The sequence below is a fragment of the Pelophylax lessonae genome (genome assembly GCF_965119305.1).
Source record: "Pelophylax lessonae genome assembly, chromosome: 5".
In the NCBI taxonomy this organism is placed as follows: domain Eukaryota; kingdom Metazoa; phylum Chordata; class Amphibia; order Anura; family Ranidae; genus Pelophylax; species Pelophylax lessonae.
Genome location: NC_138772.1, coordinates 168,524,251 through 168,551,317, shown reverse-complemented (window position 1 = coordinate 168,551,317; position 27,067 = coordinate 168,524,251). Strand labels below are relative to the sequence as shown.

The window sequence follows — 27,067 nt, the reverse complement described above, 5'->3', positions numbered from 1 at the left end:
TTGCAAAAATAATAAAAATCATGCTACACAGGTATATGTGGTGTAAAACAAAACAAAACAAAAAAAAAAAAAAAGGATCTGAATATTAAAAACCCAAAAATTTATGTAAATAGCCATTCGGTGGTTTAGATCGAAATGCAAGAGAATGTATAAATCAAATGACAAATGTTACAAGTCACATCTGCTAAAACAACTTCATTCACAGCTAATTTAGAAAATGGCTAAGAAGGAACATATTTTAGCACGTTCCTTATTCACCCACTCAGCAGTCTCACTGATAAAGGTATACATAAATTAGTACCTAAACTGGGCTTTGATGTTGCTGGGACTGGCAGAGCGCGCCTGTATCTCCTTTTCCTGTTTCTCTCGCAGTATCCTCTCGGCCAACAAGAAGTAAGTAGCGGTTATGTGGTTGTATTTATTTGTTTCCAAGGCACTGAACAAGAAAAAGAAAACAGGAAACATGAGATTGCTAAAAGAGCTGGAACAGTTTCATCCACACACAAAATTCTACAAGTAGGATTAGCTTATACCATATATCCGAACACGCAACTGTTGAGAAGTATACATGGAATTCATGTGGTTTCAGTTGGCTTATACTTTATACTAAATAAAATCTACCTACTTTAGGCTACATGTACCCAGCTGTACTATGGTAGAGTAAATCGTATGTAGAAAGGGAGGTTGCAGAAATCTAGGCTCGTTTCATCGGTCACAAGGTGCACACAGCTGTGTCTCTGTGCCAGCCAGTGCCCCACAGAGCAGAATTTACTTCATTTCTGTAGAAGGGTAAACAATATCTGACAGCCATGCATACAGCCTTCCAGTATATAAAATAAAATGATTCTTTCCCAATTCAGGAGATGCTTGACATGGCCTTTTTAAGGGATTTCTATAGTTTGAAATTAGTCTACAAAGAGAGGGATGGGGTGTAAACCCGCTGTAACAATACAGACATGCACACTTCTATTTGGCCATGGCCATTAACTTGCATTCAGCCAAATGGCTGAATACATGGGTATGCCAAGTGAAGAACATGCTTCACTGTAAGCAGTGTCCAGAGAAAAAGAATGGGCACCTATGTTGGACATTGAAATAGGGGCAACAGTTCTTCCTATCACTCCTCAAGAACGAGAGTTAAAAAGCTGGTATAGGGGAAAACGTTTATTGAATGCACATGAAAAACATGTTGAAAAATTATTCGTGTACACCTCTTTTGAGCCCTTCACACCAGTAGAACTGCCCTTTAAACATCACCTTGCCCTGTATCCTCCACACGACAAAGTTATAAAAGGACACTCAATAGAAAAATTGAAAGGCTGTCTGCAGCCCATCAATGTAAATCAATGAAGAAGTTTTTTTTTGGGGGGGGGGGGGGGGGGCATGCACGTGTTGGGAATGAGGTGCAGGACTTGGGATATTTTTGAAGAGGCACAGTGCCGAGTGGGAAACACAGAAAAGTCATCAGGGAGTTTATTTTAGGTAAGTTAAAGTGCAAGTCCACCCTAATACCAACATTCCTGCATCTATTTACATCCACAATCCAATACTAAAGACGAAATCTGTGTACATACCTTTCTTGAAACCGTTCGAATCTGGCCTCTGGCAAAAGCTCTGCAGAGGAAACCGCCGACAACAGCTGTGAAATGAATGGGGAGTGACATCACCCATAGACTTACCATGAAGCTTCCGCTGTCGGCTGTGTCTTCTGCACCCGCCTCCATAGCAAAGCTGCGGCTGACAGCTAGGAGTGGGATCAAGTCGGATCGGTTTAAAAAAAGGTAAGTATACAGATTTCTTCTTTACAGGGATAGTGTTAGATCGTGGAGGTCTGTAGATGCCCGGATTTTAGTGATAGGGTGGACTTCTACTTTAAGTAAAATACTCTTGTTGTCGCACACAGAACAGAAAAAAAAAATGCTTAAATGTTGAATGAAAATTATAGCACCCGGGGAACCTTAACTCTTTTTTACCTGAGCACTACCTAACCCCTAAAACAAGCCCTACTACAGATGAACCCTTTTTATGCTGAAAATGTACTTCTCTTGTGCTGGAAACCTCTGTACTAACAGCATACAAGTACTGTGCTGAAGACATGCACCTCCAAGATTAGGACACCACTATAAACTGCTTCGAGCACATTATATCACACACATGCTGGGGAAAGAAGGGGATCTGGGCAAGATAAGTATACAAAAAGTGCAACTATACTTTATTCTTCCATTAAGATCTAAATATTGTGCATTTATATCTGAAAATCCAGTTACCTGCCTGCTCACCCACTGACCTCAATATTTTCAGTTGTTTACCATAAGCACATATGCAGGATAAAGCCCATCTGCAAACTTATTCTGGGCTACTGACTAATTTGAGGCTGGGGTCAGCATCGCAGCCAGGCAACTCCCCATGCTTCCCTCAAGAAAATTTTCCTTAGGAAGCCAAACCAGGACATAGGTATATATCTAAACACACACACACGTGAAACTAATTCGGCTGTCATGCACACAGCCCAATATCAAAATAAAGGCATGCTTTATGATAGGTTGAGAACACTAGCTGTGAAAAACATGCATTGGAAATAATATTCCTGTAATGGCTGTGTTTTCTAGCGGTGCACTGAATGAAAGCTTTGGTTGCCGAAACCAAAAATTCAGGATGCACTTGGCCAAAACCAAAACTGGAAGTTTAAAAAAAAAAAAAAAATGTAATATATAAAATTGTATTATATTTGACTTTTTAATTAATATCATGAATGAATATATTGTCGGCCAATATCGGCCCCTTTAACACCAGAAAATCTCAAGAAAAGTGCAACCCTTTAAATTTTATGTATTTCTTCACACTGATCCATTGCGCTTTTGTTGTGGTGTTAAAAATCTTGCTTGCTGCATTTTAGGTCAGTTACATAAAATGCACCAAAAACGCATCTCCCCACTGAAATGCATTGAAAATGCAGCAAAACGTATCAGTAACGCGCCCGTGTTAAGTTTTTGAGTCACATGACCTATAAAAAAACACTACACAGTAAAATCGTGGTAAAATTGCACCATCAGCACCTTTTTCTCTATTGGCAAAATGACAAAAACACAATTTTTGGGCTGCCGAAATTTTGATGCAGCTCTAGCTTTTTCCAATTTGAAATAAAATATCATAAAGTAAATACAATGACAAAAAAAAAAAAAAATTGTATGTATGTATGTATGTATGTACATACATACATACACACACATATATTATATATATATATATATATATATATATATATATATATATACATACATATACACACACACAGATTGTGCCAAAAATTCCTAACTTCAAGTATTATTCTTAAATGTAAATTTCTTTAAACAACCTAATAAATTAAAATGTAAAATAAAAGTACATTCCCGCATATTATCAGGGGTTTAAATTACAGAGTAAAAAAAACAAAAAAAAAAACTGCCCAACAAATGTACAGTTCATACATACAGTATCTCACAAAAGTGAGTACACCCCCCACATTTTTATAAATATTTTATTATATCTTTTCATGTGACAACACTGAAGAAGTTAGACTTTGTTACAATGTAAAAGTAGTGAGTGTACAGCTTGTATAACAGTGAAGATTTGCTGTCCCCTCAAAATAAATCAACACACAGCCATTAATGTCTAAACCGCTGACAACAAAAGTGAGTACATCTCTAAGTGAAAATGTCCAAATTGGGCCCAATTAGCCGTTTTCCCTCCCCACTGTCATGTGACTTGTTAGCGTTACAAGGTCTCAGGTGTGAATGGGGAGCAGTTTTGTTAAATTTGGTGTTATCGCTCTCACTCTCTCACTGGAAGTTCAACATGGCACCTGGTGGCAAAGAACTCTCTGAGGATCTGAAAAAAAAAAAGAATTGTTGCTCTACATAAAGATGGCCTAGCCCTAGGCTATAAGAAGTTTGCCAAGACCCTGAAACTGAGCTGCAGCACGGAGGCCAAGACCAAACAGTGGTTTAACAGGACAGGTTGCACTCAGAACAGGCCTCACCATGGTTGACCAAAGAAGTTGAGTGCACGTGCTCAGCATCATATTCAGAGGTTGTCTTTGGGAAATAGACGTATGAGTACTGCCAGCATTGCTGCAGAGGATTAAGGGGTGGGAGGGTCAGCCTGTCAGTGCTCAGACCATACGCCGCACACTGCATCAAATTGGTCTGCATAGCTGTCGTCCCAAAAGGAAGCCACTTCTAAAGATGATACACAAGAAAGCCCGCAAACCGTTTGCTGAACACAGGCAGACTAAGGACATGGATTACTGGAACCATGTCCTGTGGTCTGATGAGACCAAGATAAACCTATTCGGTTCAGATGATGTCAAGCGTGTGTGGCAGCAGCCAGGTGAGGAGTACAAAGACAAGTGTGTCTTGCCTACAGTCAAGCATGGTGGTGGGAGTGTCATTGTCTGGGGCTGCATGAGTGCTGCCGGCACTGGGGAGCTACAGTTCATTGAGGGAACCATGAATGCCAACATGTACTGTGACATACTGAAGCGGAGCATGATCCCCTCACTTCAGAGACTGGGCCGCAGGGCAGCATTCCAACATAATAACAACCCCAAACACACCTCCAAGACAACCACTGCCTTATTAAAGAAGGTGAGGGTAAAGGTGATGGACTGGCCAAGCATATCTCCAGACCTAAACCCTATTGAGCATCTGTGGGGCATCCTCAAATGGAAGGTGGAGGAGCTCAAGGTCTCCAACATCCACCAGCTCCGTGATGTCGTCATGGAGGAGTGGAAAAAGGCTCCAGTGGCAACCTGTGAAGCTTTGGTGAACTCCATGCCCAAGAGGTTTAAGGCAGTGCTGAAAAAACGGAATTTTTGTAAAATCTTACCTGTAAAATTCCTTTCTCCGAGTCCTCCGACAGTCGCCGCCTCTTCATATTCGTCACATATGGGGTATTAGACTTTGCTCCGAAGGAGTAGCTAGGCAACAGAATATGTTAACATTAAAGCTTTTAACATATCCCACCCTCAAGGGGTGGTCCCCTCAGTCAATACCCTCCTACTTCCTGCAACCATATCTCAGTTTTAGTGGAATAGCAGTAGAGTATACAACCAAACCCCAAAAGAGGGGCGGGGTCGGCGACTGTCGGAGGACTCAGAGAAAGGAATTTTACAGGTAAGATTTTACAAAAATTCAGTTTTCTCTTACGTCCTCCGACAGTCGCCGCCTCTTCATATTCGTCACATATGGGGACGTCCCAAAGCAGTGCAAACATGAGGGGTGGGAAACGCATCCACGCCGAAAAGGCAACGCAGTCTCCGCATCAAAGAAAGGAACCTTACCAAAGGAAGGAAACCAGCTGGGCAACAGGAAAAAACAAGTGCTCAACAGGAGCAACAACCCAGAAAAAGACAAAAAACCAGGGAATGTAAAACTTATCCCAACAGCCAGAGGTCCCCAACAAGGGACCCTAGGAAATTGCCGCACTAAGAACCTTGCGGCCAAAGGAAGCATCCGCCGATGCCTGAACATCTACTTTGTAGAATCTTGTGAACGTGTGTACGGTCGACCAAGTCGCCGCCTTACACACCTGGGCTACAGAAGCCCCATGACGACAGGCCCAAGACGTACTCAAAGATCTAGTAGAGTGCGCCTTCACAGGCACAGGGGGAACCTTCCCCTGCAAGGCATAGGCCTGTTCAATGGTCTGCCTGATCCATTTGGCAATGGTAGAGGCCGAAGCCGCCATGCCCTTCCGAGGACCCTCTGGAAGAACAAACAAGGAGTCCGTCTTTCGAAAAGACTCAGTCGATTTAAGGTAAACCCTAATCGCCCGAACAACATCCAGAGAATGCAATCTCACCTCCTTTGGATGTTTAGGCTTCGCGCACAGCGAAGGTAAGACAATATCCTCATTAAGATGGAATTCCGAAACTCGTTTCGGAAGAAAAGAAGGATTAGGTCGCAAGACCACCTTATCCAAATGAACAACCAGGTACGGAGACTTGCAGGACAAAGCTGCCAGCTCCGACACTCTGCGAGCCGAAGTGATCGCCACCAAAAAGGCGACCTTTTCGGACAACATAGACAACGAGATCTCCCTGATCTGTTCAAAAGGAGCATGTTGCAACACAGACAGAACGAGATTCAAGTCCCAAGGGGGCAAGGGATCCCTCCTAGGAGGAACCAGATGCCGCACACCCTGAACAAAAAGTGCCAACCAAGGAGTTGGAAGCCACGGGACGTTGAAACAGAACGGCCAGTGCAGACACCTGACCCTTTATCGTAGCCAGCGCCAAACGCTGATCAACTCCCGTTTGAAGGAAAGACAGCACACGGGAAACCGATTACGTGCGGGGTGAAAACCCCCTGGACTCACACCAGGCAAAATAGGCCTTCCAAGTACGGTAATAAACCTTCCCCGAGGAAGACTTCCTCGCGTTGATCAAAGTATGAACGACCTCCGGAGAGAGACCCTTCTCCTTCAGGACCTCGGTCTCAACAGCCAGGCCGTCAAAGCCAGCGACTGTAAAGCAGGATGGTATATCGGTCCTTGAGACAGGAGATCGTCTCGAAGAGGCAGACGCCACGGGGCGTCGACCGCCAGATTCACGAGGTCTGCGTACCAGGACCGGCGAGGCCAGTCCGGTGCCACCAGAATCACCGTGCTGCGTTCCGAGTGTAACCTGCGAAGGAACCTGGACAGCAACTGAATCGGTGGAAACGCATACATCAGCCTGTACCGATGCCACGGGGCCACTAACGCGTCCGACGCGTCTGCCCGAGGGTCGCGCGTCCTCGCCACGAACCTTTTCACCTTGTTGTCGAGACGAGACGCGAACAGGTCCACATCTGGAAGACCCCACTTCGCGCACAACATCTGGAAGACAGCCGGGTGGAGAGACCATTCCCCCTGATCCAGGGTCTGGCGACTCAGATAGTCCGCCTGCCAGTTCTCCATCCCCGGAATGTGAACCGCCGTTATCGCCGGGACATGAGTCTCGGCCCAAGACAGAATGTCGGCCACTTCTCGAGCCGCTCGGGCACTCCTGGTGCCCCCTTGGTGGTTGATGTAGGCCACCGCCGTGGCATTGTCTGTCTGCACCCGAACCGGGCAGCCCTGCAGCCGGTCCGTCCAGCGATGAAGACAGAGACTTATCGCACGCAATTCCAGAATGTTGATCGGAAGGGAAGACTCCCCCTCCGACCAAGTTCCCTGGGCGGACAGAACGCCCAGAACACCACCCCAGCCCGACAGGCTGGCATCCGTGGTGATCACCGTCCACGAGACAGGACGAAACGACTTGCCCCCGGACACCAACGGGGACTGGAGCCACCACAGAAGGTTTCTTCTGGTGCGATGACTCAACGAGATTTGAAGATCCAGGGATTGAGGCCGCCCGTCCCACCTGGACAGGATCTCCGCTTGGAGACCCCGCGTGTGAAACTGGGCGAAGGGAATCGCCTCGAAGGCCGAGACCATCAATCCCAGACATCTCATGCACGTCCGCAGAGACGAGTGCGGAACGTCCCTGAGGGACCTGACTTCCTCCTGAAGAGTTCTGAGTTTGTCTTCCGGCAGGAAGACCTTCGCCTGCACCGAGTCCAGAATCATTCCCAGGTAGGGAAGACGAACCGACGGACTCAGTGTCGACTTTGGAAAATTTATCGTCCAACCAAACTCCTGCAGAGTTTGCATCGTGACAGACAGGTCCTTCTCCAGACCCTGGCTGGTCGCAGACCGAACCAGAATGTCGTCCAGATACCCCAGGACAGAAATGCCCTGGGCCCTCAATAATGCCAGAACCGGTGCAAGCACCTTGGTGAAGACCCGCGGAGCCGAGGCGAGACCAAAAGGCAACGCCACGAACTGGTAGTGATCCTCCGCAATGGCAAATCGAAGGAACCTCTGGTGACCCTCGAAAATGGGGATGTGAAGATACGCATCCTTCAAATCGATGGAGGCCATGAATTCCCCCGGAACCAGGGCAGCCACCACCGACCGCAGGGATTCCATGCGGAACTTGCGAACCCGGTTCAGAGCCTTCAAGTCCAGAATTGGACGAACCTTGCCCTCCTTTCTGGGCACGGTGAACAGATTGGAATAAAACCCCCGAAATCTGTCCCGATGAGGCACCGGAACCACCACTCCCTGAGCCCTCAGGTCCCGCACCGCCAGGTGCAGGTCCCGCAAACGCTCTGGAGACAGTTGAAGATTTGAGGGAAAAAATCTGCTCTCCGGCCGAGAGAGAAACTCGATCTTGTAACAAGACCGAACGATTTCCTGAACCCATCTGTCCCGCACACGGACCAACCAGGGCTGAAGAAAACCGAGCAAGCGTCCCCCCACCCCAAAACTGGGTGAGGGCGCCCCTTCAGGCCGAACTGTTATGGGCTGCAGATCCGGATTGACCGGACTTCTGTTTCCCAGACCAGGGCTTCTTCTGAGAGCCTTGACCTTTGAACGGCTTGCCCTTGTAGTGCGGCCGGAAAGGCACGAAAGGACCCCTGAGGGGGCCGAAAATTAGCATGCTTCTTCCCAGAAGCCCCCTTAGCCTTGGGGAAATGGGGCAAGAGAGTGCCCTTACCCCCGGTGATCCCCTTAATCAACACATCCAAGGACTCCCCAAAAAGGCGAGACCCATCATAAGGTAGATTGGCTAAGGTCTTACATGAGGACTGGTCCACCGACCAACATTTTAACCAAACCAGGCGGCGAGACAACACCGCCACGCTGTGCACACGTGCAGCCAACGGAACCAGGTCCAGGTCCGCATCACACAGATACATGACACCCTGGTGGATTTGATCCACCATATCCAGGGTCGCCGGCGAGGCCGAATCGGCCACTAGGACGCGCCTAAGCATCTGCTTCCAACTTGCGATCGCCTGGGCCGCCATGAGAGAAGCAAACAGAGCCTTAAGCATAGAACCCGTAACAGAATAAGTATGACGGGCAAGAGACTCCAATCTCCTATCCGTGGCATCACGGAACACAGGGGAATCCTCTGCAGGAATCGCAGTGGCTTTGTTTAAAACCGCAATTGCGTGATCCACTGGGGGAGGCACACACCACCTTTCATCAGTGGAAGGGGAGAAAGGATAACGCAGCTTGAATCTACTTGGTACAGCAAAAGGTTTGCGCAGATTGCGCCATTGTTCCTTAACAGCGCGCTGAAACTCATCATTGCAGGGAAAAACCTGCGGCGTCCTGCGTTTTCTCTGCGTCCCATAAGCCGCCAAGGCGGCGGGGGGACACTTCATCCTGCAAACGCAGCGTTTGCTTTATGGAAGCAATCAACTCATCCATGATTGCAAGCTCTTCAGGCGAGCCAGGGGGAGAATTATCAACCCCCTCAACCTCAGCCTCCACCTCGGACCCCACTAGATCTAGGGAGGAGCGGGACCCCGATAAGGAGGCCCCCGCCATAACAGCCCCATCACCTTCACCCTCAGAATCAGAGGAAAGAGCAACTCTGGGCCTTTTAGTAGATTGAGCAGCCACCAGCATCTGTACCTGAGCAGCAAGGCCAGCCACAATAGTGGCTAAATCCCCCCCTGGGGGGGAAACAGCGGTCCCCTGGCTTTCCACCAAAGCGGTAGGAAATTTGCCCTCCTGAGAATCCATTGCCCCTGTAATGCTGTACAATAAAGGGTTAACTGCCCCTTTAAGCAAGCGCGGCAAGCGCAGCCCACCGCACCACACTCAAGCACAGGGAATATGCAAACTGAACACAGGCAATGGATAGCAAGAACAGAAGGATAAAACCTGAGGAGACCCTCGCCGCTGCTGCTGCCTCGATCGGTGTTCCTGGGAAGAGGAAGTGATGCTGCCAGGGCGCTCTATGAAAGCCTATGGAGGCTACAAGAAAATGGCCGCCATGCATGTAAAACATGCGGCCGGAGCGAGTGTAGGCAAAATGGCGCCGTTTGGCGCCGAAACCGCCGCTCCACAGTGCAGTAATGCACACATGACATCCCTGTATAAGAATACATGTCAGATCGCCGCAGCGATCGCTGTATATGCCCAAACATGCCAAAAAAACATGCCCCACAGCACACAGCTTCACACACTGATCAGACTGACACACACAGTGTCACACAGCTCCCCCCCCCCCCCTTGCAGCCCACAGCATGCAGCCGAGAGATAGGGAGACAAGCAGTGTGAATAGAGGCAGGTTACACAGTCCCAGACTGACACCCCCCCAGACAGACAGGCCCCCACATAGATACACTTACCTCACAATGGCGTGGGGGACCCGCACAGGCGAACAAGCCGCTGCACATGAGGCAGGGAGAGTCGCAATTAAAGACGCACAAAATGGGGGTTAAGAAACCGCACAGCGTCCAGTGAGGTAGCCACCTCACCAATCATCCCTGCACCGAACAGGGATGGGTCGTTCACTGTGCCAGGAGCGTTACCTGGCTGAACGCTCGATGGCAGGCTGGGAAGCCACTGACCTGCGACCAGGGGGATCAGCCCGAGACCCAGCCCGCATGATCCTCTTCATCAGAAGAACTAACTAACGCTGACAAAAATAACAGCTAAGTAAAGGTAGAGAGAAAACTCAAACAAAATTTCAAAAAGAAGAAAGAGTCTGGGGCAGAAAGCCCCAGCACAGAAAAAGCCAGCCACTCCTGACAAGCTAGACATTAAAACTGAGATATGGTTGCAGGAAGTAGGAGGGTATTGACTGAGGGGACCACCCCTTGAGGGTGGGATATGTTAAAAGCTTTAATGTTAACATATTCTGTTGCCTAGCTACTCCTTCGGAGCAAAGTCTAATACCCCATATGTGACGAATATGAAGAGGCGGCGACTGTCGGAGGACGTAAGAGAAATAAGGGTGGCCACACAAAATATTGACACTTTGGGTCCAATTTGGAAATTTTCATTTAGGGGTGTACTCACTTTTGTTGCCAGCGGTTTCGACATTAATGGTTGTGTATTAAGTAATTTTGAGGGGACAGCAAATTTACACAGTGTTGTCACATGAAAAGCTATAATAAAATATTAACAAAAATGTGAGGAGTGTACTCACTTTTGTGAGAAACTGTATCATAATCCACGATCACTTATAGTATCTGACCAAAATAAGCATAGATCAGTCAGTGCATGTAAGATGCCTGGTTCTTTCCTCTAGAAATCATCCAAGACAGCATTTGTAACAGTGGCCAATCATAGCTGTATAACACATTTAAGTGTAACAGTTAAAGCGGAGTTCCACCCTGGATTTTTTTTTTTTTTTTTAATACCCCCGGGACAGTCAGGGCTAGTGCATTCCACAATGGCTAGCCTCTGATCTGTCCCGGGTTGCACTTACCTGTTAGGACAAATACTTACCTTGCAAACGTCTTGTCCAGCGCTGCCATCTCAGATGTGGGCAGCTTGAAGCCAGCGCGTCCTCTTCGGCGTCTTCTTCCGCCTTCTTTGGTCCCACGATGCTCTGCGCCGGCCCCGACGTCACTTCCGGGTCGCGCGCGTCATCCCTCCACAGCTTCTGGGCATGCCCAGAAGCTGTTTAGAAGGGGATGACGCGCGCGACCCGGAACTGACGTCGGGGCCGGTGCAGGCGCAATGATTCCTGGGAGCTATGACGTCCAGCTCCCAGGAATCATTGCAGAGCCAGGAAGTGACGACGGGCCGCGGCCGAGGAAGGAGGAAGAAGGAAGTAAGGTAAGTATATTTTCTTCGCTACGAGGTAAGTAAAAAAAAAAAAAATATGCGATTATCCATTTCTTTTTCAGGTGACCCGGAGCGAGAAGATGGAGGTAAGTATAAAAATAGGGTGGAACTCCACTTTAAGGAATAAAGGACTCTACAAGTATGGTATACAGCTTCTGTGAGGCTTTCTAGATAGCTCAGAAAAAAATCAGATCACCCACAGTAAGCACATCAGCTGGAACAAACCCACGAACGGCAGCAAAGCAACAACTTACTCTACAATGGCATCGCGATCTGCTATGTCACCGAGAACCATCCGCTGTATGATGCTGTTATGCTCTTCCTCAGAGAGATTCTTGTAGGACACTAGAGGAATGTTGTACTTTGTTGCAGGAGAAGGGTCAACTCCTTGGAGCCAAGGATGGTTTTCAATTTCCTCCAAAGATGCTCTTCTCTTAGGATCTCGCTGTAGCATCCGAGTGATCAGACTGGGAATACAAAACACAAATCCTGAGCACCATACAGGTAAAGGCCAAGAATTGTGACATAAGAAAGCCCTGTAGGAGATACACCAGTTTACAGATCTGCACAAGTCTGTTTTTGTAGACTTTCTGTGACCCTCAAACTGCTGGTACCCAAATACCTACCTTTACCACTGTCCCATTGAAGAGTATTACAAGAGACTGCTGCCATGTTAGAGATGGCGTTTTTTTTTTTTTTAATCTATATAAAACTGACGCACTCAGCATATTAGTTTGAAAAACAAATCCCTATTACAAAAAACAGATAGATTGGAGACCTAATTCATTTAAAGGAACCTAATTTTTGGCAACAGAAAATTGCTTAAGATCCAGCTATGCAAACTTTTGAATCAGATAAACTTGCATGCTTATGCCTGCAGAAAGGACATGATTAGTGAGATACATCAAGTGGCTGCTAAAGAAAAACCGCAATGGACAGAGGATAAACTGCTTGTCCTTGAGTAGACTTGGGCATAAGAAAAGCCTACAGTCATACAAATATTCCAAAGTATGACCCACAATGGATGGATGGATGGATTGGGCCAAATTTCTCTTAGGTCTGTACATATCTTTACCTGTCCTGCCAATTTTTGTTCCATAGTACAGATAACCTGCGAGTGCCTGACATGCTACAGGATTCTACATGACAGCAAAAAGGAACATGACAATCCAGTGACTCATTTATCAAATATCTTTGTACCTTTGAGCTATTTAAAAATGTCATGTTTTGACAAATATATATAAAACAGACTAGCAGAATATCTAATATAAGTTACAACTAGTGAAACAGTTTAACACAAGAATGGTATTTTAAAGTGGTTATAAAGGCAAACGGTATTTACATTAATGCACTCTCTGTATTCATGTAAAATCACTTTTTAAAAGCTGCTCCCCCAGTCCACCCTTAAAACACTTACCAGAGTCTGATCTCAAGCCAGCGCTGCGCTCGTCTGCAGCAGCTCTTCGCCTCTCTTTCTTCTCACAGGACAGTCGGCAGGAGTGTGAGCCATTGGCTCCTGCTGCTGTCAGTCAAATCCAGTGAGAAGGGAGCAGTGGGCGGTGCAGAGTTATGCTGTGTGCGTCTATGGATGCGCACAGCTTGGCTCAGGATAGCGTCCTCATGAGTGCCCCAAAGCAAGCTAGTGGCTTGCTATGGGGGCCTTCGGAGAAGAGGAGCAGCCAAAATCACTGACGGGAACTCCAGGAAAGGTGGTTTGGGCCATTCTGTGCCAAACTAGTGCACAAGCAGGTAAGTAAAACATTTTTTTTTTTTAATAATAAACAAGGAAGCTTTACAACCGCTTAATTTTTCTTCCAAATTTATAGATCTATTACATATGCACCAAAATATGAGCTGTACAGTACATTTATGTTCCTTCTATGAAAGAAATGGTAATAAAAGAAGGCTTTGACCAGTAAAAAGCCAGTTTTAAATATTTGTAATTTCTTTAAAGCATTTAGCAGTTTCTACTTAAGTTCTCCTGTTAAACATTTAAACAAGCAGGAAAGTCTCTACCTAAAATGTTCGTTTTTCCACACTTTTAGTTTTTTGCCCGTTTTGAAGTGGTCACTCGTTCTGCCCTGAGAAAAGATAGTCAAGAAGAGCTCTGATTGCATACAAATCAGTGATATGAAATGCAACGCTGACTGCACTATACCACAAGAGGTGGTGCCCAATCAGAGGCAGAGCAGGGAAATCGAATGGTCCAAAATTTGCACTTCCAGGTCCTAACAAATGGAAATGGTCAAGTGCCGTGGTATTTAATTGCATATGATCAGTACCTGTGTGACATTTTTTTAGCCATTCCTTCTAACCGTACCAGTCCCTCTCCCAACAAACTAATTTACCCTAAAAAAAAATGGTAATCTTATTTTGTGATACTGCCAATATAGCTCCACAAATCTTTGACTTTTTTGTAATCACTTTAAGCAAATGCCAGTTCAAGATCACCATGCTATTACAGCTGAATACAAGAGGAACATAAACAAGATCAATTGCTGCAGCTTTTTTCTATATTTCAGCCACAAAAATTTCACAACTTTCTAGTAGAAAATTTAGTAGAAAATGTAATATATGCTCTTATGTAATTGATGACGGAAATGTATAATTAAGAAAGAAAGACTGACGACACCTACACTGAGCATGCACAGACCAGTGACAATCGTACACTACTGCAGAACTCTGGGATGCACAGGATTATTATTATAATACAGGATTTATAGATAGCCAAAAGTTTACACAGTGCTTTAAAACATGAGCAGAAAGTACAGTTACAAAACAATTACGTACGAGGAATCAGAGGGCCCTTCTCATTACAAAATACAATCTAAAAGGGAGAGTCAAGTAATACAAAAAAGGTAATACCTGTAGGGGAAGAGCTGATGGAGAAAATAAAAGTGCAGTTATTGGGTGGAGGAGGGCTTCCTTAAAGAGAAGGGGTTTTTAGGGATCATGTAAGTGGGCAGAGAAAGAGTTGGACAGATGAGGTAGGGAGTGCTAGGGGATAGGAGAGGCTCGGGAGAAGTCCTGAAGGAAAGAATGGGAGGAGGTGACAAGGGAGCTAGAGCGAAGGAGGTCTTGGGACAAGGTTAGTGATGGGGGGCTTTGTAAGTGGTTTATATTATTTTGAAATGTATTTATTGGTTAAGCAAAGGCGATGGAGATTAGTAGAGAGGGGTAGCAGACACTAAAGATGGCAGATGAGTCTGGCAGCAGCATTCATGATGGATTGAAGGGGGTAGCCTAGGTAAAGTTAATCCAATGAGGAGGAACTTGCAGTAGTCGAAATGAGAGATAACCAGGAATTGAATTGGAAGCTTTGTGGAGTCTTTGGTTAAGAATTTGGAGATGTTGTAAAGGTTGATGAGGCAAGATTTAGACAATGAGTGGATGTGGGGCTAGAGGTTTCAGAGTCCAGCATTATACCTTGCACCCTGTAATGTTCAAGCTATTGAAAGCTATCAGCTACCATGGACCAAAAAACTTAAAACACTGTTCTGTGCGCCTGGAGATGCCCAAGCTTAGTAAGGTCTTGAGTTCAAGTTCTCAGCCACCATTGGCTGCCAAGCTTCTAAACCCCTGGTGCCCAACATGCAGCCCTTTGGCAATTATTGTAGTCTGTTTTCCTTACCCAAGTGGTTGCTCATGCCATGAAGGAAAATATACTTTAGATTTAGACTAGCTTCTAATTTTTTAAATGGCTTACTTTTTCTGGGTGTTCCGTTTTTTTTCTCTGATCCTATATAATAGATCTTTCTAAGAGAAATCTCAAATGTGGCAGAAGTATAACGGTTTTGTAGGAAGTACAAACGTAAAAATGTGATTTTCGACTTACCGTGAAATCCATTTCCTCTGATTTTTATTGACGGACACAGCTCCTGATCTTCTTAACCATTGGGTTATACTGCCCCCTACAGGAGTAGGACACTAGGCAGAAAAAAAGTCTGGCTACACCTATGGGCAGTCCCAGGGGGTATACTATCTCTCTCTCTGCTATAGGTACTCCGTTTTGTTTGTTCATTGACCGACACAGCTCCTGATCTTCTTAACCATTCTCAACCAAAGCATTGTTAAACATAAAGGGGGGGGGGGCAGCGAAAAATAAATTCCCAAGGCTAACTATAGCCAACCAGGTTTCTGAGGCCCATCTGTAGGCACAAATAGTGAGTCTGATTTCCTAAAAGACTCTGTAGCTCTTAGGTATACTCTAATCGCCAGGACCACATCCAAGGCATGCAAAGCAGTTTCCTTCAGATGTTTTGGCCTGGGACACAGGGAAGGCAACACAATGTCTTCATTCAAATGAAAATAAGATACAACCTGAGGAAGGAACAATGGACAGGGGTGAAGAACCACCTTATCACTGTGAATCACCAATTCCAACACCATGCGCAGAGAGGTGAAAGCCACCAAAAAGGCCACCTGCTGAGACAGCGTAAGCAGGGGAATCTCCAAAGATCCTCAAAAGGAGGCTTCTGGAGGACTGAGAGCCCCAAATTAAAGTCCCAAGGCAGAAACAGAGGCCGCACTGGAGGGGTCAACTGCCTAACTCCCTGAAGAAAAGTATGCACCAAGGAGTATGTGGCCAAGGGCTGTTAAAAGAAGACCACTAAAGCCGACACCTGACCCTTGATAGTATTTAAGGCCAGTTTCTGCTCAACCCCCGTTGAAGGAAGGTCAAGATCCGAGCTACCGAAAAAAATAGCGAGGATGAACCCCAACAGACTCACACCACGCAATGTACGTCTTCCATGTATGATGGTAGATCTTCCTAGAAGTAGATTTCCTAGCTTTTAACAGTGTTGGAAATCACCAACTCAGACAAACTTCTATCCATCAGCAGTCATCAGCCAAGGCATCAAAGCCAGCGACTATAAAACAGAATGGAAGATTGGTCCTTGGGACAGCAGACCCTCCCCTGAGAGGAAGCTTCCAAGGAACGTCGGCGACCAGCCGCAGCAGATCGGCGTACCAAGCCCGGCGCGGCCAGTCCAGGGCCACTAAGGGGGCCGGAATCCCTTCTGCCTCAATCCTACGTACAAAGTCTTGGCAGAAGCTTGAGAGGGGGGAAGGAGTAAATCAGATGATACTGACCCCCACGGTGCCACCAGCGCATCTGTGGCGTCTGCCAGAGGATCCCGTAACCGAGCCACAAATCTTCACCTTTCTGTTGAGCCGGGATGCCAAGAGATCCCCCTCAGGGATGCCCCACCGGAGACACAACTGATGAAACACCTCCGGATGAGGGGAATCACTCCCCTTGGTCTAACGCTTGCCGGCTGAGGTAATCCACCTGCCAGTTTTCCACTCCGGGAATGTGTACGGCGGAGAGGGCTGGAACAAACAGTTCTTCCCACCTTAGAATGCTGGCTACCTCAGAGCCGGAAGTGGAACACTTCCTGTGCCCATCTGGCAATTGATATAAGCCATGGCTGTGGCACTGTCGATTGAATGCGCACTGGACATCTCCGGAGATGATCCATCCAATGTTCCAGGCACAGTCTGATTGCTCGGAGTACCAAGACATGGATCAATAATCTGGACTCTTAAGTGTCCAGACCCCCTGAGCAGAAATTTTGCCAAGGACTCCTCCACAGCCGGAAAGGCTGGCATCCGTGGTGACCACTGTCCAATACAAGAGGAGGAAAGCTGCTCAGCTGAAGCACGAAGTCGCCATATCAGTGACTCTTTCATTCCCCGGCTCAGCCGGATCTGATTGGACTGTCCAGGGACCTCGCATGGAACTGTGCAAACGGAATCGCCTCGAAAGTAGGCACCATCAGGCCCAGCACCCGTATGCAAGTCCGGAGGGATTACCATCTGCTGGACAGCAGGAGACGAATTACAGCCTGCAGTTTCTGGAGTATGTGCCCTCAAGCTTCATATGGTGATTTATGGTGATTTTCAGGTTCTTCACCAGAGCAGTAGGAGACTCTGCTCGCAGGAGGTGGTCGTCCAAGTAGCCCAGTACTGCGATTCCCCATTGGCGTAACAATGCAAGCACCGGGGCCAACACTTTCGTGCAGACAGGATGAGAAGAAGCGAGACCAAAGGGTAACGCCACAAACTGATAATGCTCCTCTCCTAGGGCATAGCAGAGGAAGTGCTTGAGACCAACACATATGGGAATGTGAAGGTAAGAATGGAGGCAAGAAAAATCCCCCTAATACAGGGAAGCCACCACTGTGCGAACAGACTCCATTCTGAACTTCTGCATCCGTACAAAGCAGTTCAGCACCTTGAGGACCAGAATTGGATGCACCTTGCCTTTATTCCTGGGGGCTGTAAACAGGTTTGAGTAAAATCCCAAAAAAACGTTCCAAAGTCGGAGCCCGTACCATCACCCTTCAAGGTAAAAGGTCTTGCACCACCCCAAAAAGAGCCTGTAAGTAGACTGGGAACATTCGCACGTTGGAAGGAAGAACCTTACCGGAGGGTAAGAACGAAACTCGATCTTGTAGCAGGACTGAATTACCTAGTGGACCCACCTTACTTGTACCAGTAGAGTTAACGGGTCCGGGAACCAGCGAAGACAACCCCCTACCCCAGATAAAGTGAGGGGCCTTGTCCGCAGGTCTGGAGAAACCCGCTCTCGACTTGCCAGACCAAGTTTGTCCTGAAGGGCTCTGATCCCTTGTAAGTCGACCTGAGGGACGAAAAAAAAAATGAGCCGAGAAGGGAGGGCCCACGTCTATGACGAGGGTCCTTGCCCTTAGCAGCCTGCGGAAGAAAGGTAACCCCCCCCCCCGTGAGACCTTTAATGATGTCATCCAGGGTAGCACCAAACTGGCGATCTCCCTGAAACGGAAGATCAGTAAAGTCCTTTTTAGAAGTCTGGTCGGCAGACCAGTATTTGAGCCAAAAGACACACCGAAGGACCACTGCAGAAACAGAGCTGAGCCACTAGGAGCCACATTCCAAAGAGACATCACAGATAAACTGCCGCCTCTGGACCAGCTGGTCTGCCAGCTCAACAAAAGGCAGGAGGGAGCTGTTAACCCCCCCTAAGTCATGGCGAAAAAGCCTAGCCCATTCGGTCAGAGTCAGACACCAGGGCAATGGTGAATATCGGCCTCAGTGCCGAACCAGCCAGGGTGTACATATTGCAGGCCACAGCCTCCGCCTTCCTGTAAGCCGGGTCCTTAAAGGCCGGGGACACTTCAACCAGAATCATGGTTGCCTTGTTTAATCTGGAAACTGGAGGGTCAAACATATGCGGTTGGCAGAGGTGGCGGAATCCTCCTCACTATCTGAGGATTTGGGGTGCGTGGTCCCAGGCAAAGCAGGGTGACCCACGTCCACGGTGGCCAAATCAGATTCAGGATCTGATGAGGCAGGGGAAGGCAGGGGGTTATTTTTGCCAGCCCGTCGCCCAAAAGCCACCTCCACCCGGGACACCAAGGGCTCCAGGACCGCCGTTAGTGCATCGATGGATGGGACCCGGAGGGCTCCTTAGCCTCAGAGAGGGGATCAGGTGGGGGGGGGGATGTGCTCTAAATCACCACGGGGGCCCCACAAAAAAGTGTAAAAACGCTGCTAAGGAACAACCCCCACCGATCTGGCAGCCCATCCAGTTGCCAGCCACAGAGCATCAATCAATCCTCGGTGGAGAGGGAGAGGAACCCACCAGACTCACCCCTCCACAGAAACCATGCACCACAGCTACCAGGAGAATCTGCACTGCACGAACGGCGATGAGAATGAAAAGATCAGCACCAGGAGATGAGGAGGGGTCCTATCGTCAAAATTACAGCCCAGAGGGCTCCACTGTCATGGCTGCCGCTATTTTCAATGGCAAACCACTGAAAAATGGCCACCGGACTACACAAACATGGCTGCCGTGCATTAACCACTTTAGCCCCGGAGGATTTGGCTGCTCAATGACCAGGCCCTATTTTACGATTCGGCACTGCGTGATTTTAACGTACAATTGCGCTGTCGTGCGACGCTGTACCCAAACGAAATTTATGTCCTTTTTTTCCCCACAAATAGAGCTTTCTTTTGGTGGTATTGATTTTTATTTTTTGCGCTATAAACAAAAAAAGCGACAATTTTGAAAAAATTACAATATTTTTCACATTCTTTTATATGAAATTCTCAAAAAAAAAAAAAAAAAATGTAAAAATCAAAATGTAACATTTTAGGCCAATTTGTTTTCTGCTACATATTTTTGGTACAAAAAAAAAAAAAAAAAAAAAAAAAATCGCAATAAGCGCATTTTGATAGGTTTGCGCAAAAGTTAATGCGTTTACCAACTACGGGAAAGATTTATGTCATTTTTATTTTTTTCACTAGTAATGGCGGTAAAAATTTAATGCAAAAATGACACTGGCAAGGAAGGGGTTAACAGTATGGGTGATCAAGGGGTTAAATGTGTCCCTAGGGGAGTGAATCTGAGGGGGCGTGGCTTGTTAAGTCATCACAGAGACATGCGATCCTATATAGCAGGATCACATAGCCTCTGTGACCACTTCAGGGAGGATGACAGACAGCTGTGTTTACATCAGCCGTCTGTCCTTCTCTGTCAATGGGGGAGATCGCGAGGGGCCGGTGGCCATCGGAGCCGCCTGTCACACGCACTCGCTCCCTGACTGACGAGCGGGGGCAGGGGCGCGCACTCGCCCCCTTGAGTCTAAGCGAGCGATGTAGTACTACGTCGGTTTGCCCAGGAGCGGTTTGCCTGCCGCAGTAAACATGCGGTGGGCAGTCGTCAAGTGGTTAAGCACACAGGCTACAAGAAAATGGCAGCCCCGCCCAGCACCAGGAGGGAATCACTAGGCCTAAGAAAATGGCACAGGCAGGAAGGGGGGGGGGGGCCCTGGCAGGGGCACCCACCAGGTACAGCCCCCCCCCCAGCCGATCCCAGACGGCACACCCCTCAGCCCCCATTGCCAGTACAGCACCCTGCCCCTACCCTAGGCGGTGGACCAGGCCACCCCACAGCCCAATGGCTCACTAGACCAATGAGGGAGATGCCAAACGGAAAGGAGGGGAACTCAGGGGTCTGACCGTCCCATGGAGGGGTTAGCAGACAGTTACCAGAACCTCCTCTCCATCAAAATGGGGAGCTGTCAGGCAGGAGGAAGGCTGCGACTCGGGCTGAGGCCCGGTCATATGCGATTTTGCAATGCGTTTAACTCGCAGGCCAGCCCCTGTCCAGTGGGGCTATGTCGCGGCTGACTTAGCCCGGAGCCGAGGTCTGCACACGCTCGGTGGCCAGAGTGGGGTGAACACTGGATCTAGATTATCCAGCCTGTTGCCCAGTCCGCCAGTTGATAGTAGATATCATAAGAGAAAATAAATAAATAAATAAATTCTAAAAAAAAATAAAAATTCCAAGACCAGAGATTCCAGCAAGAAACTAGGCAGAAAATAACTGAGTACCTATAGCAGAGAGAGGAAGTATACCCCCTGGGACTGCCCAAAGGCGTAGCCAGACTTTTTCTGCCAGTGTCCTACTCCTGTAGGGGGCAGTATAACCCAATAGTTAAGAAGATCAGGAGCTGTGTCCATCAATGAACGAAAGAGAAAGCACCAATTTGTAAAGAGGCAATGATAGCAGTGATCTCTGGAAGTCATGTAATTTTTTTTTTTTTTCCAGATCTCTGACTGTCTGAGCAAAATGTTGCTAGCCTATGAGTGACTTGTAAAGCATGTCCCCCCATCAACTCGTACAGCAAGTTTGTAGTCTACTATCATCTCTTATGACATGCCTGTAGTCCCTGACCATCATGCCTACAGTCTTTGACAACCCTCTGTAGCATTACATTCAATGAATATTACGTGCAGCCCTTATATCATGACAGTTGACCACCACTGCTTTAACCTAATAGTGGATGGGACTTTGCTTTGGTACTGAGATTTATATTGGAAGGTCAGAAAAATCAAGCTGTAAACAAGTCTCTGATATTTTCACTTACTCTTTACACTCCTTGGACACATGCTTGGGTACAGTATATTTACAGTCCATTATCATAGTCAACGTCTCGCTGTCATTTGCTTCTTGGAATGGAGGAGTCCCACACACCAGCATGAAGAGGATTACACCAAGACTCCAAATATCTGAAAAAGAAACAGTTCTATTAAAATATTTCAATATAAATTCCGTAACTTTTGACGTACCCCACTTAAGTGTCCCACTGTATAATTCTGGAAACCCTTTTTTCAGAATAATTACATTCAAAAACAACAGTGGTGAAAAGACCTTGTAGCAAAAGAGGTCATTTAATAGAGAAATATACTTGCTGGGAAATCATTTGTCAGCAAGTTAGTATTGCTGCATTTAAGTGGGCATAACTTGGTGTGGTTTAGGCAGATGGCTTATGACGACGATAGCAGATTACCAATTTCTTCTTACATCTTCGTAACATTCCTATTGCTAAAGCCTTGCATGCATATTTTTTATCTTTAAAGAGGAAGTTAAATACGCAGTTTGACAATGTAATCTGTTAGATGAAAAATACATTAGGATTTTAAAATGTTAATTATACTCAAATGTGACAAAGAAATCACATGTTCCCAACAGCTTACAGGCACTTCACTGGCCAGACAACCCACAGACCACCTTAATCCAAGCGCTTATGGCTTTTTTAGGTTTTCTATGTGTGCGTTATTTATTGTTCGTGTGCAGTTACAAGCATTTTCCGCAATTCCTAGACATTTGCATTGACATGTTCAAATACAATGAATACACTGCCTACAAAACAATTGAGCAAAAAAAAAAAAAAAAAACACAGACTTTTGTTCATGTACAGTAAAAGTAATATTGGGGTTGTATTTACTACAAATCCTTCCACATTGAGGGACAAAAATCTTAGGAAGTTGGGACAAGTTTTGTAAGCAAGCAGTACAGAAGGCCAACAACAGAGGGACCAGTGTCCCTTGATGGTCAAAATATTTTATAAAAAGTATAGAAAGTTAACAGTGGACAGGGCAGTCTCGAGCCTGTTGCTTTGGAGAATGGAGGTGGGAGCAGGAGGAACAGGGGAGTGACTTACTAAGTCACGCTGCAGGTCTGTGTGTTTCTATTGATGCAGACAGTGTAGGGGGCGCAACCCTAGTCTTGCATGCTAGGACTAGGATACTGCAAGAAAAATAAACCACCCTAAAACCTGGGACAGTGATTAAATCGGCTGCTGAAAGCACCTAAAAATGGAAGGTGTAACATCACTTTAAGAAAAATACAGTTAAAAGTAGTATCAAAAAGGCAAAACTTTTTTTTTTATTCCCCATTTTGATTACAGTAAGGATATATGATTTTAGGAATCATTCAACCTACCCTAGTAAAAGGGCAGAATATTCTCCTGAGGATGTAGGAATCCTACTACGTACAAAGAGAATATTCGCCCACAAAAAAACTGCAGGCTTGCACTATCCCACTTAGACTTTCCTGCCTGCAGAGCCACAAGAAGTGCAGAACCTTACAGTGATCTATACTCCCTTCCAAGGATAAAAAAGAGGCACACTCCGGTGCAAAAACCACAAAAGGGAAATTGACTCATCAGGGAAGGTCTCCCAAGCGTTCCGCAATGGGATTTCCAGATGAAGGCACTAGGGTGGACATAAGGGGCCATGCTGCGGGCAGGGTCCAGAATTACTGGAGAACGCTGAAGAGTTGGCCCCTGCAAAAAGGAGTGCAAGATCAAATAGGATATCATTCCCAAAACAGTGCCTTACCAGAAAAAGAATCAGATCCCAGGGTACAGGGAACCCAAACAAACTGAGGAAAATTTACAAAGTAATACCAGAAAGGTAAGGAGGGGCAGCTGAAAAAAGGTGCCTCAGAATCTAGAATAGAAGCCACAAGGGGTAGCCTGAGCATCCAAACTGTGAAGCGGTAAACTAATAAGGGAGTTAGTAGGATAAACAAAGATATCTTCACCTTTAAAAGTGGGGGCACACCTTCATGCAGAGAGCTGAGCAGATGAGACAGAGAACTTCTAGCCTCCAGATCTTCACCTTGAGTGAAAGGTAAACGAATTCTATACGAGGCACTACTGTTACAGCAGATGAAGGATGGGGTTTCTCAATGCCATTGACAGATCTACTACAATGAGTCAGGTGCACACGCTTGACCACTATTGTAATGGGAATGACACTGGCAAGGATAGATCCATAAATGCACCTTTCCTTAAAGTGGAGTTCCACCCATTTTAGTAACTTTAGATCTATGTAATCCCCTTTAAAACTACTTTTACCAATGGAAACTTTTTTTTTTTTTTTACTAGTAAATACCTTATTTTCTTCTTTATTTAACCTCTCTTGACTTCCGGGTCCGGCCGCCGATCGGCGATTACGTCATTCGGCGTTTCGCAGGGGGTGCTGGGATGTATCTCATGGCATGAAATCTCGCATTATTACACAGGAGTCCTAAGGTGTAGTGTTTGTATTGAGGCCGTGCTCTGCCCCGACCTCCGCCCCACCTCCTCTCAGTGAGCAAGGACTGAAAGCATTATATCCTCACTGAGCTCACTGAGAGGAGGCGGGGCAGAGCATGGCCTCAATACAATACATACAGTACAGCCTGCTGAGAGGGGGCGGAGGCGGGGCAGAGCATGGCCTCAATACAAACACTACACCTTAGGACTCCTGTGTAATAATGCGAGATTTCATGCCATGAGATATATCCCAGCACCCCCTGCGAAACGCAGAATGATGTATTCGCCGATCGACAGCCGGACCCGGAAGTGAGGATTGGATGAATAAAGAAGAAAATAAAAGTATTTACTAGCAAAAAAAAAAAAGTTTCCATTGGTAAAAGTAGTTTTTAAGGGGATTACATACATCTATGTAATCCAAAGTTATTAAAAATGGGTGGAACTCCACTTTAAAAGGCCAGTAAATGAGATGCTCCTTTGGTGTATTGTCAACATCCAAGGTACATAGCCAAAGCACCCTACACATGTGAACACACATCTCCATACAAGACACAAACTTAAGATTGCTAGTGTGTGGCTGCCTCCACTCAACAGAAGTTGATTGCTTGATTGAATTGAGTTTTGTTCCTTTTGGGATAAAGGTTTTACATTTATAAATGTTGATTATTGTGAGCACCCCTATCAGTGGTAAATGGTTTGTCTCAACACTATAAAAACTGCTACATCTACAGGACAGCTTATTCTGTTGAAAAGCAACAGATTTACTGGCTGAACCACCAGGTGAAAAAAAAGGAAACTAAAGCCTAAAAAAGCAAACCAATGTAGCCACCACATCTAAGAATTGGTAAGCTGCCATATAATAAAATGTTTGCATTTGGATTTATTAATGCTTTAGCCCACTGTTATCCTCCAGGACTTGGAGAGACAGAGGGAGGCAAGTTGGCAAAACTGCTCAAACAATGCAAAACCACTATCAGCATCCTGAGCATCTAGGCAAAAGGCAGCTCAATATTCTAACAGTTATGTGGCATTGTTGGAGTGCTGTTGCCAGCACAACATTGCCTGCCTCCAACTACTAGTGCTGCAAGTAGCTCGAGACACTAGTAAGTCTTTTGACATATCTTCAGCAGTACAGTGCCTTGCGAAAGTATTCGGCCCCCTTGAACTTTGCGACCTTTTGCCACATTTCAAGCTTCAAACATAAAGATATAAAACTGTTATTTTTTGTGAAGAATCAACAACAAGTGGGACACAATCATGAAGTGGAACGAAATTTATTGGATATTTCAAACTTTGTTAAATAAAAAACTGAAAAATTGGGCATGCAAAATTATTCAGCCCCTTTACTTTCAGTGCAGCAAACTCTCTCCAGAGGTTCAGTGAGGATCTCTGAATGATCCAATGTTGACTTAAATGACTAATGATGATAAATAGAATCCATCTGTGTGTAATCAAGTCTCCGTATAAATGCACCTGCACTGTGATAGTTTCAGAGGTCCGTTTAAAGCGCAGAGAGCATCGTGAAGAACAAGGAACACACCAGGCAGGTCCAAGATACTGTTGTGGAGAAGTTTAAAGCCGGATTTGGATACAAAAAGATTTCCCAAGCTTTTAAACATCCCAAGGAGCACTGTGCAAGCGATAATATTGAAATGGAAGGAGTATCAGACCACTGCAAATCTACAAAGACCTGGCTGTCCCTCTAAACTTTCAGCTCATACAAGGAGAAGACTGATCAGAGATGCAGCCAAGAGGCCCATGATCACTCTGGATGAACTGCAGAGATCTACAGCTGAGGTGGGAGACTCTGTCCATAGGACAACAATCAGTCGTATACTGCACAAATCTGGCCTTTATGGAAGAGTGGCAAGAAGAAAGCCATTTCTTAAAGATATCCATAAAAAGTGTCGTTTAAAGTTTGCCACAAGCCACCTGGGAGACACACCAAACATGTGGAAGAAGGTGCTCTGGTCAGGTGAAACCAAAATCGAACTTTTTGGCAACAATGCAAAACGTTATGTTTGGCGTAAAAGCAACACAGCTCATCACCCTGAACACACCATCCCATCTGTCAAACATGGTGGTGGCAGCATCATGGTTTGGGCCTGCTTTTCTTCAGCAGGGACAGGGAAGATGGTTAAAATTGATGGGAAGATGGATGGAGCCAAATACAGGACCATTCTGTAAGAAAACCTGATGGAGTCTGCAAAAGACCTGAGACTGGGGAGGAGATTTGTCTTCCAACAAGACAATGATCCAAAACATAAAAGCAAAATCTACAATGGATCGAGAATCTGTGGAAAGAACTGAAAACTGCTGTTCACAAACGCTCTCCATCCAACCTCGCTGAGCTCGAGCTGTTTTGCAAGGAGGAATGGACAAACATTTCAGTCTCTCGATGTGCAAAACTGATAGAGACATACCCCAAGCAACTTACAGCTGTAATCGCAGCAAAAGGTAGCGCTACAAAGTATTAACTTAAGGGGGCTGAGTAATTTTGCACGTCCAATTTTTCAGTTTTTTTATTTGTTAAAAAAGTTTGAAATATCCAATAAATTTCATTCCACTTCATGATTGTGTCCCACTTGTTGAGAGCCGGTTCACACTACCACAACCAGAAAGTCGCCCCGTGACTTGAAGAGACTTGTTTAGAGACTTGGAAGAGACTTGTGCACTACTTTGAAGAGACAGGCGACTTTGTCTGTGGGGAATGCCTGGCTAATCTCTTTCTTCTTCCTGGAAAGTCTGATAACAAGTCGCTTCAATTAAGATAAGGAGGCGTCTCCCATTGAAGTATATGGGACAGTCGGATCACAGGTCGCCTCAAAGTAGTACAGGACCCTTTTCTGAAGTCGGAGCGACTTCAGTAGTGCCAATTAAGACGGCACTGATTGATTAACATTGCTTTTGTTATGTCAAGCGACCTGGGGCTACACAAGTCGCCTCACAAGTCGTGCTAGTGTGAATGGGCTCTGATTCTTCACAAAAAATAAGTTTTATATCTTTATGTTTGAAGCCTGAAATAT

At 46.1% G+C, this 27,067-nt stretch overlaps 1 protein-coding gene across 1 annotated transcript in view; it reads right to left on the bottom strand.

The window, feature by feature from the left end:
- The window catches only part of SNRK (SNF related kinase), a 122,720-nt gene that overhangs the window by 5,193 nt on the left and 90,460 nt on the right, over positions 1 to 27,067 (bottom strand). Inside the window, exons 3-5 of the mRNA XM_082259709.1 lie at positions 21,585 to 21,726; positions 11,919 to 12,131; positions 302 to 436 (exon numbers count right to left, since the gene is read on the bottom strand). Coding sequence (XP_082115835.1) covers positions 302 to 436; positions 11,919 to 12,131; positions 21,585 to 21,726 — 490 coding nt within the window. The remainder of the gene's footprint in view (positions 1 to 301; positions 437 to 11,918; positions 12,132 to 21,584; positions 21,727 to 27,067) is intronic.